Below are 14306 nucleotides of genomic sequence, written 5' to 3'. Positions count from 1 at the left end.
TTTCGCTCTCTGTTTCTCATATATATATATGAATGCACACACAAGCATGTGAGTAAGTATTTAAGAATAAATTCATATGTATAGTGTTATATATGAAGACACTTAGAAAAGTTCATAAAAATGTGCATAAAAATTGCACAAAAATTAATTTATCCTTTGTTTATATTTTCCTCTAAGTTTTTTAAGTTTCCTCATAGGTATGTACAATACTAACACAGTATGTTAAATAGATGCTGATTAATTGCTGACACTTGAACATTACTGTGGGCTTTATTTAATGTGATTAGAGTGTGCAGTGTGGGGGCAGGTTAAGTTTTCCTCCTCTGGTGGTGGAATTGATGCACATGGTCAGGTTAAAGAGGACATGGGAAAGCCCTGCACCGGTGGTCTAGTGGCTAAAGTCCTCACCTTGCAAGTAATGGGATCCCATGTGGGTGCCAGTTCTAATCCCTGCAGCCCCACTTCCCATCCAGTTCCCTGTTTGTGGCCTGGGAACCTGGATTAAGCTCCTGACTCCTGGCTGTAGATCAGCTCAGCTCCAGCCATTGCAGCCATTTGGGGAGTGAATCAACAGATGGAAGATCTTCTTCTCTCTCCTCTTCTCTGTATATCTAATTTTACAATAATAAATAAATGTTTTTAAAATTTATTTATATATTGCTCACTGAGTATTTACTGAGTGTTATTCCAAGCACTGGAGATTGAAGAGTAAATTCATGCCTCTCCCATAAAGGAACGAAAACTTCTGTGTCCTAATGAGAGTGATGGGCAGCAAATAAATTAATACCAGTTGGTGTCAGATAGAAACAAAAATCACAATAAGTAAAAGTAAAGTGAAGGTGACCATAAATGGTCTTTCAGTTGTGGTAATATCTGTGCCAAGTCTGGTTTACGTGGTATAGAAAATGACATGGTGTTGGTATGAAGAAATGAGAAAAGTGGAGAGGAAGGTTGATAGTTGGCCCTTGGTTCCTCATGGGAAAGACAGGTATCTTACCTGCCAGTGTGGAAGTCTGCTGGAGGCTCTTAGCTGAATCTCTCTGCGGGGGATGTGGAACAGGTTTGTCCTTTGAAAGCATCCCTCCCTCAGGAGAGAGGAATTTAGAGTGAATGACTAAGCGTGGCTAACAGACTTGTGACACCTGCTGAGAACACTTTCTGGATGATACACAATTTCTTTCTTTAGATTTTTGGGTTGCCTCATTTTTCTCCCCAATGTTGTACGATCCCAGATCTCTCTGCTTATGTAACTCTCATAAAGGAGAGATGATTTCTAGGTGTTATATTTACTGGTATGCATTATTTCTTTTCTCTTACTTTTCTCCTCCCTCAGTAGACAGTATATTTCTGAGAACAGTAGGTTTTTATTCATTTTGAATTTAAAAATAAATTTCCTTCTTTCCCCTTCAGTGAATGCCGTGCAGTCACTCAGCGCTTATCCTTTAAACAGCAGTTGTGTGTTTTTGTCATGGATACCATTGCCCAGTGACTACAACCTGATGTATTATATTATTGAGTGGAAAAATCTTAATGAAGATGATGGAATCAAATGGCTTAGAATCCCCTCACATATTAAGAAGTATTTTATCCATGGTGAGTTTATTCTGACTTAATATGTTACTTTCATGGGTTAAAATAATATTCATGGCAGCACAATCTACAACATGGAAACAACCCAGATGTCCATCCAAAGAGGAGTGGTTGAAGAAACAGTAGTACATCTATTCCATGGAATATTATTCAGCAATTAAAAAGAATGAAATTATGCAATTTGCAAGTAGATGGTTCCCAACTAGAGACCATCACGCTCAGTGAAAAAATCAATAAAAAAACCAGAAATACCATATGTTCTCTAATATAAGGAATCCGTCATGCAAATTGGAATGTATAGTGGTGGAGTAATGAAACTACCATATTCAGAAGTGAAGACACAATACAACATGCATCTCTGCTTCCAAAGGCTGGACTCCCAGTGAAAGTGTTGGATATATCTAGACAATGGGATGATGGACTGTCTGACGTTGTCTGTACCAGTATTGTCAGGGCACACTTAAATAGCAGACTATATTTCCACAACTTTTTTTGACTTTGAAGCACTCTAGCATGGTACAGCCATACTGCATCTCCAAGTCTGAGTAAGAATTAGAAGTAACTTAAGTAGGAAGCTCATGATTGCCATGATCTTATTACTTAACATGTTGCAAGAACTTCTGCTTCTACTTCATTCCAGACACCTAGAGGTTATCAGGATACGTTTGTTTACAAATTACCATGGAGAGCTTAATCATTGTCATTGCTGTTTAGGTGGTGACTCTCTGCTTTTTCTTAAGCCATGGGGATAGAGAATGTTAGCTTCAATGAGACCTGTCTGTTACATATTATTAGTATGTATAAAACTCATCACTTGATTCATGTTGAGCTCTGCTACAGGGATGATGATTTTCTACAAATCCAAAATATCTACATTCAAAGGCGTGTCTCATCTCCACTTACATCTCTACTGCATATGACTTCACCAGCGTGTAGACTCCAAGTTGTGTTCAATAGGGGCACTAGGCAAGCTATATTTTCCATGAAAAGGAAATATTGCCTGCTTTGGAAATAAGGGAGAGAAGATACAGCATATTGTCCTAGAAAAGAAAATGACAAAAGAAACAGCTTTTACTCCCTGAACCTGACCTCAGGAAATTACAATTGTGTGAAAGATTTCACAAGAAGTGTTTGGAAAATCATTGCTATTGCTAGACAATTTAAAGTGCTTAAATTAATTTTAAAACTACTCAAGTCATCAATTCAATCCATAAACAACAGCTGATTTATGTGTTTGGAAATACAGGATAGTCACTTTCATTTTTCTTTTTTTTTTTTTAAATATAGGTTTACTCATTTATATTAATTTAGTATAAATAAATCTTTCCTGTGTTTTTCTCCTCAGATAATTTCATCCCTTTTGAGAAATATCAGTTCAATCTTTACCCAGTATTTATGGAAGGAGTGGCAAAACCTAAAATAATTACAAGTTTCACCCCAGGTAAAACTTTTGCTTTAAGTTTCTCTTCACATCAGTGCACATTTCCCAGTTTCTGGAGGGAATGTTATCCTCAGATGATTCTTTTCTGATGGAATTACTGAGCAGTTTAGATTCTTATCTAGATGTTTTATGTGATATTAAATGGAGACATTTTTCCTCTCAAAGTAAAATCAGACACAGAAATAAATACACTAGGCATCTTGCATTTCTGATTCATCTTACCACATCTGAAGTGTCAATATCTGATTGCATTATTTCCAAAAATTTTCTTTAAATTCAAGAAAACAGCAATGAAGTTTTAAGATAGGAATGTTTTATCTTATTTGAGAATAGAAATAATTTTAAAAACTTATTTGTAGGGCCCGGCGCGGTGGCCTAGTGGCTAAAGTCCTCGCCTTGCAAGTGCCGGGATCCCATGTGGGTGCTGGTTCTAATCCCGGCAGCCCCATTTCCCATCCAACTCCCTGTTTGTAGCTTGAGAAGGCAGTCAAGGGTGGCCCAAAGCCTTGGGACCCTGCACCCACATGGGAGACCTGGATGAAGCTCTTGGCTCCTGGCTGCGGATCAGCTCAGCTCTAGCCATTGCGGCCACTTGGGGAGTGAATCAGCGGATGGAAGATCTTCCTCTCTCTCTCTCCTCCTCTCTGTATATTTGATTTTCCAACAATAAATAAATAAATATTTTTTAAGCTCATTTATATATTGCTCACTGAGTATTTACTGAGTGCTATTCCAAGCACTGGAGATTGAAGAGTAAATTCATGCCTCTCCCATAAAGGAACGAAAACTTCTGTGTTCTAGTGGGAGTGATGGGCAACAATTTAATACCAGGGGCTCGGTGACCACAAATGGTCTTTCAGTTGTGGTAATATCTGAGTCAGGTCCAGCAGTACAAAGGGGTAGAGGGTCTCGAGTTGAGGCTTGCGGTGCGCAGAGGCCCTGAAGAGTGAGCAACTTTGGTGCTTAAAGCAACGGCAGTGAGGTCTGTGTGCGTGAACACCACAGTTGTCAGGAGTGCCCCAGCAGCACATGCTGAGGCAGCCTCATCACAACTCAGAACAATCCAATGGAAAACACTGACAAAGCAACAATTTTGGGGAAAAAAATGCAACCTTCAAATGAAAAGCAATGAACATAGACATGATGTACATTTATTCTCAGAGATGAACTGTACAATGGAGACTAGCATTGCAGTATGCATCTCTACTCCTGAATGAAAGGACTCCCAGGAAAACAGTGGCATACACCTTGACAATTTGATACCAGATTTTTTTTTAACATTGCCTACAATGCCACGATACACTTACATGACAGAATGTTAACCTTGTAATTGTTATTAAAGTCCTATACTATTGCAGTGATGTGGGGGAAATGGTGGGAGGGTAAAATTGAGAGGGAGGAAAGGGGGGAATCCCTATACCTACAAAAGTGTATCATGAAAAATAATGACTAACAATAAAAATGAGTTTGTCAGCTAACCATACTTTTATCTTCCTTTTTATTTTTAGTGTTGAAGTTGATACAATTTATTATGAAATAAAAAAACCTTCTGTAGTTTTTGGTGCAGAAATAAATTAACACTGTATTTAGCCTCTGAGCTGTGTAAATTATATTTATTTTTTCAGATAATGTTGAGAAACTCCGAAATGATGCTGGTCTATATGTAATTGTGCCAATAATTATTTCCTCTTCTATCTTATTGCTTGGAACATTGTTAATATCACATCAAAGGTACTGTATTTAATGTTCAGAATCTTAGTGGCAGAAACTCTTAAGAATCTTTAAAGCTGTAATTGAAATCATGAATATTAAAGTATTCTAAATATTCTGTGTATATTCAGCATACAATTAAGATGGCATAAAAAGGAAAGACCTGCTTTCAGAAAGAAATATTTTATATTGCTCTGACACACTAAAAATTGTAGGAAAAAATCCAATTTTAAGTTCAGGAAATAACAGGCTTATAGTGGGAAATTCTGACAAGTATTGTGCTTTAAGGTGACAGAAATGGCTTTCAGAGTTCTGCAATTTGGGCTGAGAACTTTTAGTGGAGAAATGGACTTTCAAAGTGGACTTTTAGTGTGACCTGGAACCATCAGTGCATTTATGGTCAGCAGGCACTGTGTCTGTTTATACACCAGCGGCATGGCCCCGCTCTGCTTGTCAGCAAGGAACATTAGATTTCCTGGCTAATTCTGTGAGTGCATCATTACTCTTGCTAAGGAGTCCATATCAGTTGGATTATCTCACACATGCCATTTGTCTTTAAGCAAAAAAAAAAAAAAAAAGTCAAGTGAACTGATTGGAGTCATATCAAGTAGAATTATTTCTGACAACTACTTAAAGGTCATTTATAATATTTTTGTGAGAGGACTTATGCAAAGTGTCTAGTACCATACTGGACACAGTATTTTCAGTGATATTGTCTATCTCTATGATTATAATGACTGTAAATTTTGGTCTAGATAGAAGTTTGGTGGAAACATTTATGGAATAGAATGTAAAAATGAATCGGACTTGATTTCTATTCTGTTTTTCATTACCTCTTAATGTTTTCAGTATGAATGTTTTTCTGTAATTCTGATTTCATGTTTATTCTTTGTAGAATGAAAAAGCTGTTTTGGGAAGATGTTCCAAATCCAAAGAATTGTTCCTGGGCCCAAGGACTTAATTTTCAGAAGGTCACTTTTTAAGTTTTCTAAACCCAGAATGCATAATACAGCAATGTAGATATACTATGAATTCTTGAGCTGTAAACATTTTTAAATTTTAAAAGATCCAATTTTTTCCAAATTTTATGATCAAGATTGAAGATATATAATTTATTACATCCATGCAAAAAATAACAATATAGGAATTTGAAAGCAAGAGGCAACAAAATTCAGTTGATAGATTATCGTATGAGAATTGACATGTCTTGTGTATTACAGTACATGATAAGTAAATACTAGAATATTAAGGGTCAACTCTAATGGATATTTGAATAAACTTTATATTTAGGAAAAAGTCTGGACTCAATATATTTTTCAAGCATATTTTTATTTATTTGAGAATCATGGTGGGGAGGCAGAACAGTTGGCACTCCCATCCTCTGGTTTACTCCCTGAACTCCTGCTATGAGAAGGCCTTGATGAGTCAGAGCTTGCAGCTCTTCCGCAGGAGGCAGGAACCCAGTTGCTTGAGCTAATGTTACTGCATCCCAGGGTCTGCATTACTAGAAAGTAGAGTCTGAAGATGTGGGCGTCTTCACAGCCAGGCTAAATGTCTGTTCCATGGGATCAATAGTATTAACCCTTATAGTTACCTCAGTCAATGCAAACTTGCATAACCTTATCCTCAAATGTTACGATCTCAAAAAAAAAATGCAACTATCATGAAAAATTTGTGAAGGTACTCAAGCAAAACTACTTTATGAGATCAGTTAGTCAAAAATAGAGATTTCTGCATACTTCTTTAACTGAGACATTAGGGAGTGTTTTGCTAATTCTCCTGAATTCTCTTCAAGCAAGCTGGCTTTCCACACGTAGAATTAGGAAAAACAAAAAAACCAAGCTAAATTTGTATGTCAAATACACAGTTTTTAAGCTATGAGTACTTGGGGTTAGCTTGACATTAATCACTTGTTAAGAAGTCTTCAGTTGTTTCCTTTTGTCCCCTTAAGCTAGTGTCAAACTTCCTCTCAGTATGCTGCTTTCCTGCTCATGCAGTTGCTTCTGGCTCTGTTTGTAGGTTTACTAATCCTTTCCAGAAGCACAGAATCTTCCTCATCAACAAAGATCTTGTCCTTGGCTCTTCTGTCCTTGAAATTTCTGCCCCATTTGAGTTTCTGCAGCATTTTATATTTGATTTATTGTGCGGAAGACTGAGTTCTTGGATCATATTTGGTCTTATACAAATATTTCTTAAACTATTCCAGTTACAGGCAAGATACTGAAGTACTGATCCATTAAATAGTTACTAGAAATTTTAAGATTGTCCATTTATCTATGTGAAAGTTATTGCAATTCATTCTCAGAATGTTTTATTCACCTCTTAGCGTTTGTTTCCTCTCCTGCAAAATGAGTTGAATAATGTTATTTTATTGAATCGTTTTAGAGATAAAAATGAATGGTACTTGTGATATAATAAGGATTCTATAAATATTATTATTTTGCTTATTTAAGTTCTGTAAATACATTTTATGTAAATGCTTGTTGTATTCTCTTGTTTATGCTTGAGATAAGAATTGCTATCTCCATTTTGTGGAAGAAAAAACTGCACTAACTGTGGCTAGGAAATCTATTAGAGCTGGGATTAGTTTGCCATTTGGCTGATTTTGGACTCTGTTCTCTAACACAGTAGCATCAATTTTTTAATATAAGTGACTGATTGTGAGAAAGGCATTTAATGTCCCAACCTAGTACATGCATTGGTATGGATTTGCAAAACTAAAGCAAAAATGTGAATAGACTTTCTTTGCTACTTATTTAATATAATGAATAGAATGTTTTAAAAATTCTACTTCATTTAAAGATTTTGCTTGCAACCCACTGCATTGATTTCATGGCATTTAAATGGCCTATGTTTTGTAGTTAGAACTCTGATATTTGCTTATCTCAAAAAATTTTGTAGTATATAAATCTATATTAATTAAGGGGAAGATTGTCTCTCTCTTAAAAAATATTTATTTTATTTATTTGAAAGGCAGAGTAATAAGAGAGAATTTGTTACAGAAAGAAATGTTTCATCTATTTGTTCATTTCCCCAAATAGACACATGGTCAGGGTTGGGCCAGAAAAAGTCTCTGAACTCTTATATTGGACCAATCATGAAAATGATTTCTGTGTGTATACCAGGACAAGACGAAGGAATGGTGAGGCCCAGGCCTGCAATATACATATATAGGCTTAGTAGGTATGCTAGAAATAAATAAATAAATGTATTGGGAACATTTAAATGGTGAGGAAGAATATAATAATAAGAATATAACAATTTTTATTCACAAAAATTCTTCTAAAGAAAAAACTTTTTTTTCCTGTTTTCCTGTTCTGCCTTTAGTTTTTAAAGAAAAATAATACAGTCTAAACTCCCTGCATATTACTAGAAAAGACAATTTGTTTTATGCCTTTATGCCCTTTCTGTGTTATTTCATTTTTTTGCTGTTTGCCCAAAATTAAAGACGAACTTGAGACTCAGAGTAGTTCAATACCCTGATAAAAAGAAAGACCTTCCATACACTGGTACACAATGGCTGGAGCTTAGCCCAACTGAGCTTAGCCAGGAACCTCCTCCAGGTCTGCCACATGGGAGGCTTTGGGCCATACTCTGTTGCTTTCCAAGGGCGGAAGCAGGGAGTTGGATGGAAAGTGGAGCAGCCAGGACACAAACCAGTTCCCATATGGGATGCTGGTGGTTGGAGGTGGAGGATTAGACAGTTGAGCCAAAACATCGCACCGAACAGTAGTTTTTTTTACTGTAATTTTATGTATAGAGAATATTTACTTTTTCTCCAAATTCAGATTTTTTAGACATTTATTTTTATGCAAATGCTGTGTAACTCTAGTTCTTAAATGTCCAATATGATTTATAAAGTGTTCCCCAAACTAATTTCTTACATATTTAAAAAAATGTTTAATTTACTTACAAGGCAGATTTATAGATAGAGCATGCATGAGAAATGTCTTCCCTATGCTGGAAACCTTGTGCATTTAGGCAGAGTCCTTGCTAGCACCAGCTGAAGAACTGTGTGCTCTGAGATATCTCATAGCTGTCCCTTGCCTCCTCAGAGTTCCTTTGTTTCTTTTGAGACCAAATTCTTAGTTGGAGCCTGGAGACTTTGCTTACACAAAGGCACAGTAGGAGAGCCCTACTCCATTCCACCACAGGTCTCCTGTCTTGCTGGATTTTCTTTAACCATTTCTGCTCTCTGTCTCCACTGCATTCAGAAGGCGTAGCTGGCTCTTCAGCTGCAGCCCACCTTCAGCTGTCATTGCCTACTTACTTTATTATAAACTTTTTCTGAAGTTTTCTTTTAGAGATTAGCTAAAATCCCTTGTGTCAGATCCTATTTTTGATGGTCTCTATTCGGTTTATTCAAACAGGTTTATACTAACAAATTCGAACCTCACACAATAAAAGACTATTATCTTTCTTAATTTGTTACCTTTTATCTTTAGCATTCTGTGGGTTTTTCCTTCTGTATGTGAGCATCTGACTTTTTCTGGTTATTGAAGTCTTTTGTGGTTCACTTTTCATTCATTCCCTTTCATTCATTTTCTTTATTTTCCTTACAGTATTTTATTTTTCATCCTCTATGATATGTTGTTGTTCAAACCTGCTCTTTTGTATACATCTATATCTATTTTCACAAATGTGTATTCCACTTTACTGATTTTAGGTAGGCTAAAGTTGAAATCAAGTCAGTTTTTCCTTGGGACCTGAAGACTAGCCTAGGTTCCACACGCTGCTAGGTCTCCAGAGAAGCAGCTTGATAACCTGTGGATTCCCAAAACATCCTACTTACAGACTAAGCCAGCAGCAGCCCTGTGATTGTTAGTGCAGATCCATACATGCCTGGAAGACTTGGCACATGTTAGAATTAGAAATTCTGTTTAGAAGTAGCCATACATCTTATGCCCAGAGTGCATGTTATTGAGCCTACAAGTGTGTATTTCCTGCCATTAAAATGTGACTTCAGTTTTTAGTTGTTTTTCTTGTTCTTTGTACCCCTTAGCTTTTAAACAATCAGAAAGAAATATGAATTAACCATTTCAACTCTGTCATAGCAAGTAGAACAAGCAAAACAAAGAACATGTTCTTCCTTTTTTCCATTTTCCACTGTGTTATGGGAAGATTGTTGGATTAGAAAAAAAATAGGACTAAATCACAGGGTCCTCCCACTATGTAATTAGGGGTGTAACTTGATGCTAATAATCTCATGGGGGCTTTCTTGTTTTGTTTGAAAAGGGGAGAGATTGAAATTTTGACCAGTTGAACTCTTGTGTTGCTTTTTTTTCTGTACTAAAAGATTTTGTGATAATGGTCCTGTGATTCTGTCTTTTGCCGTTTCAATTCTTCTCTTTCTTTTTTTCCTTTTCATTGCTACACCCTCTAATAGCCCTCTGGTTTCCTTCCTCCTCTCATTTTTTTTTTAGCTCTTCCTGCAATCCAGTCTATGTTTGCCTATTTTATTATTCATCTGTCTATTTCCTGTTTCTGAAGTAATCAAAACTACTCTTAGAGTGTCATGTTAAGCTATCTATTTGAAAAATGGGAGACACTACTTTAATTAAAATGGTGCCCTTCCCTAAAGGGATGTGTTACTATCATACAACATAACCATCTACAGTCAAGAGCTCATGCCTGACAGAAAATGTTTTGATATCTTTTATCTTTGGCTTTCTGAATGATTTTTTATTTTGCTTTCTTATTTATTTTATCTAAACAGAGAACGGACATTCTTTGAAGTTAAGCATGATCACTGCAGATGAACCCATTGTACCAACTTCTCAACAGTCTGTAGAGTATTAGAAGATTTTTACATTATGAAGAAGGGGAGCAAATCTAAAACAATTTCGATTGAACTGTTGAGAACTAACATATGGTGGATAATGTTGACTTAGAACTTAAAATAGATGTGTAAGTTTTGGGTCAAGATACAGGTTTAAGTCCAATTAATTTTGGATGTATGATTACCTTTTAGGTCATCTGAAGTTTGAAAGTATTATACATGATATCTGGTGTTTGCTTTATAATTTTCCTAGTCATGACAAACTTTAAAAAGTTATACCTGTTGTTGTCACTTTGTACCTGTTAGATGCCATCAAATCTATGGTAGTCAGTAATGTGACTAGGTAAACTTTAAACTTACAATTTCTTTCACAGAAGTTTGCAAATGTAATCATTGTAAGTACAGAATGCAGTGGAAATGTTTAGTTTTTATTTTTAACGTCCATTTTTAAATCTTTGCTTCCTTTGTAGAAGCTTTGGTCTGTGAATTGACTCACTCAATATTCTTTTGATTGTCTAAAAACTTTTATGTCTAATTTTGGCCAACCTGAGAATTTTAGCTTTCAATAACCTTGAAATGTCTTGTCCTCAACTTCTATTTTAGCTCAAAGCAAGCCAGAAGTTGTGGTCTGTGCTTGTCACAGGACAGTTAAAGTTATAGTTCCTATTAGTTTGACTCAACATCTTCAGGTCAGATTGCCCTGTTCTGAAAAGAACATTAGGTCTGGTCCAGCCTCTTGCAGAAGGTCTTACCTGAATCTAATTTATTTTCATTGAACTACCTAAGACTTCTGGCAGGCAGGGAAGTAGGCAAGGATACAAGAAAAAGAGGACCCTTTGGCACTTTTATGAAGAGTTCATAATAATAACAGGACTTTTTCTACTGAAAAAGGACCACCTGCTAGTACAGTGTATTTAGGATACTAAAGATGGTGTTCTGCTCACATTCAGACTAAGTCAAAGCCTCTATTTGAGGAACCTATGACACTTAAATTTAAAAAATGCATGTGTAAATCATTATATTTAAATGTTATTCAAAGTTTTATTTGAATATCAAAAAAACTAGAAAATGGAAAGAATGTGTCTTTTTCCCTTCACTGATTATTAATAAATATCACTGGAAAATATAAGTGTGGAATTGTGAAAAGAAGTCACATAAATCCTACCAGATGAATACTTTTTAATATGTGCCCAGATTGCTGTAAAATCTCCAAAAAATTAAATGCATAGAGTGAAATATGAAAATAGATGTAAGAAGTTTTGCTCTTCATATTCTATTCTCATAGAAAAACAGAAACATTTGTGGTAACACAATATTTGTTATTACACAGTATTTCAATATCTACATAAGTGCATTCTATGGTTCAGTGTTTGATATATTTATTCTTTTATGGGGTAGTCACTAATATAATTCACTTAAAAGTTTAAATGTATGCTAAAGAAATTGTAGCTTTATATGGAATATACATGCTTTATCAAGAACAGTTGAATATCCTATTATTTCAGGCAATATACCTGAATTTATTCTATTAGTTTAAAGTTATTGAATTCAAAAGTTGAATTATACACATGACATGTAGGCTGAAAAAACTTTCTGTATCACTTAAGTTAGCTCTGTTAATTTTCCAGTATGATGTATTTACACAGTTTCTTATTTTGCATGTATTTTTTTCAGTGTGTTTACATTGTATGAATCGAGCTTTGGCACAGACTCTTGATTTGTAGATGCCTCACAGGACTTTTGTTGTGATGTAACCATTGTTTCTATAAAAGCATGATGTGCATTTGTCTTGTGTATTTGTCTTCATTTCATGTGTCCTACAATATATACTATTACATGAAGTTATTCATAAAGACAGTCTGATCATGTCTTTCAGCACCATTGTTTCTAATGGAAGGTATTATTCTTTGTCTCAAGAATAACATTAGCTTTATGTTCTTAGTACTGGCTTTTTTTTAATCATCACACTATATTTTATAACATAAGAAATTATTATAACCATCTTTGAAACCGTTGCTTTGCTTTTCTCTCTTTGGTTTGATGTAATTTTTTTCTATTTAGAGGCTTACATTTTTACTTTGTGGAAATGTAACTTGTTACAAAATATTCTAAATTCCTCACAGGGCAATATTTTCCAATATTATAGTAGGTAACCTTTATTGAGAACTTAGTATTCACAGCCACTACTTCTTTTATTTCTAGCCACAACACCATGAAGGAAGTGTTTAAAACATTTTAAAAGATGAATAAACTGAGAGAGGTTTATGTACTTATTCACAGTCATAGAATTAGAACCCAAGCCTAAGTCTTTCTTACCCCTTTTTGAAATGTTGCTTTGATGATCTTTTCCCTGTAATCTTTTGTAATAATCTGTGTGTAGTCTGCAATGAGAAATAAGTGGTTGACTTCTGTTCTTTAGTATTAACCTTACACACTTCCATTTTTCAGGCATGACACATTTGAACATGATTGAGCTTTAAAATGTGTCTTTTCTTTTAGCCAGAAACGTTTGAGCATCTTTTTACCAAGCATACAGAATCAGTGACATTTGGCCCTCTTCTTTTGGAGCCTGAAACCATTTCAGAAGACATCAGTGTTGATACATCATGGAAAGATAAAGAGGAAATGGTACCAACAACTGTGGTCCCACTACATTTGACATCTCCGGAGTTTGAACAGGATTCTGTCTGCATTGGTGACCAAGTCAACAGCGCTGACTTCTCAGAGGCTGAGAGCACCGAGGTTGTCGGTGAGGATGAAAATCAGAGACAACCCTCTGTTAAATATGCCACGCTGATCAGCAACTCAAAGTCCAGTGAAAGCAGCGAAGAGCAAGGGCTTCTCAGCAGTTCGACAAGCAAGTGCTTCTCTAACGAAAAATCTCTGCTGAAAGATTCCCTCTGCAACAACTCGTGGGAGATTGCGTCCCAAGCATTTTGTTTATTTTCGGAGCCACAGTCCAACATAATTTCACCACATCTCATGTTCTCAGAGGGATTGGACAAACTTTTGAAACTGGAGGGAGGCTTCCCTGAAGAAAATGATTGTGAGAAGTCTGTCTATTATATGGGTGTGACTTCGATCAAAAAGAAAGAGAGCGATGTGTTTCTGACTGAAGAATCAGGAGTGCTGTGTCCATTTCCAGCTCACTGTGTATTCACTGACATCAGAATCCTGCAGGACAGTTGCTCGCAATTCACAGAAAGTAATTTTGACCTAGGAACTTCCGGTAAGAAGACTTTTGTGTCTTACATGCCTCAATTTCAAACTTGTTCCACTCAAACTCAGAAGATAATGGAAAGCAAGATGTGTGACTTAACTGTGTAATTCCTCGAAAGACCTTGTGATATTGGTAGATGCCGTCAGAGTTTGAATGAGGGTGAAAAAAAGCTACATTTTAAAACACCATCCTTAATGGTGTTTGTCCTTCCTTGGAAATATAGAGAGAAGTGTGAGGAAAATTTCAGGTACCTGCTGGTGTTCATATGCTCTTCTCACTACTCTGTTCTCAAGGTCTCCTGCTATAAATCAGCCCAAGAAACACTGCCTGTTGTTAATACATTTATGTACAAAGAGCTAATCTTCTAGATTACACCAACACTGAAAGAAGGCTTCTAACTGACATTTGGGAGATGTAATTGTTTCAGGGGTTTTGGTTAGCCATCAGTTGCCTTTGTTTTGCGCATGCATATACATAAATACACACAGGTGAGTTTATGCCTAAAAAGTGTCCGTGTACATTTTTGAAAGTATGTGAAGTGTTGTATTTTGTGCTACCAGACTGTG

At 35.8% G+C, this 14306-nt stretch overlaps 1 protein-coding gene across 2 annotated transcripts in view; it reads left to right on the top strand.

Moving 5' to 3' along the window:
• Nucleotides 1-13847, top strand: part of LEPR (leptin receptor) — a 43124-nt gene extending 29277 nt beyond the window's left edge. Inside the window, exons 14-18 of one of the 2 annotated variants that reach the window (XM_040978634.1) lie at nt 1411-1593; nt 2936-3031; nt 4657-4762; nt 5637-5712; nt 13020-13847. In XM_040978634.1, coding sequence (XP_040834568.1) covers nt 1411-1593; nt 2936-3031; nt 4657-4762; nt 5637-5712; nt 13020-13847 — 1289 coding nt within the window. Of the gene's footprint in view, nt 1-1410; nt 1594-2935; nt 3032-4656; nt 4763-5636; nt 5713-10457; nt 10597-13019 lie in introns of those variants that run through there. The other variant, XM_040978635.1, reaches the window with a different exon arrangement.
• The last annotated feature ends 459 nt before the right edge of the window (nt 13848-14306 follow it).

Source organism: Ochotona curzoniae, unplaced genomic scaffold (assembly GCF_017591425.1).
Source record: "Ochotona curzoniae isolate NIBS_2020 unplaced genomic scaffold, NIBS_Ocur_1.0 contig_291, whole genome shotgun sequence".
Classification (NCBI taxonomy): domain Eukaryota; kingdom Metazoa; phylum Chordata; class Mammalia; order Lagomorpha; family Ochotonidae; genus Ochotona; species Ochotona curzoniae.
This window is presented reverse-complemented; position numbering and strand designations above follow the sequence as displayed.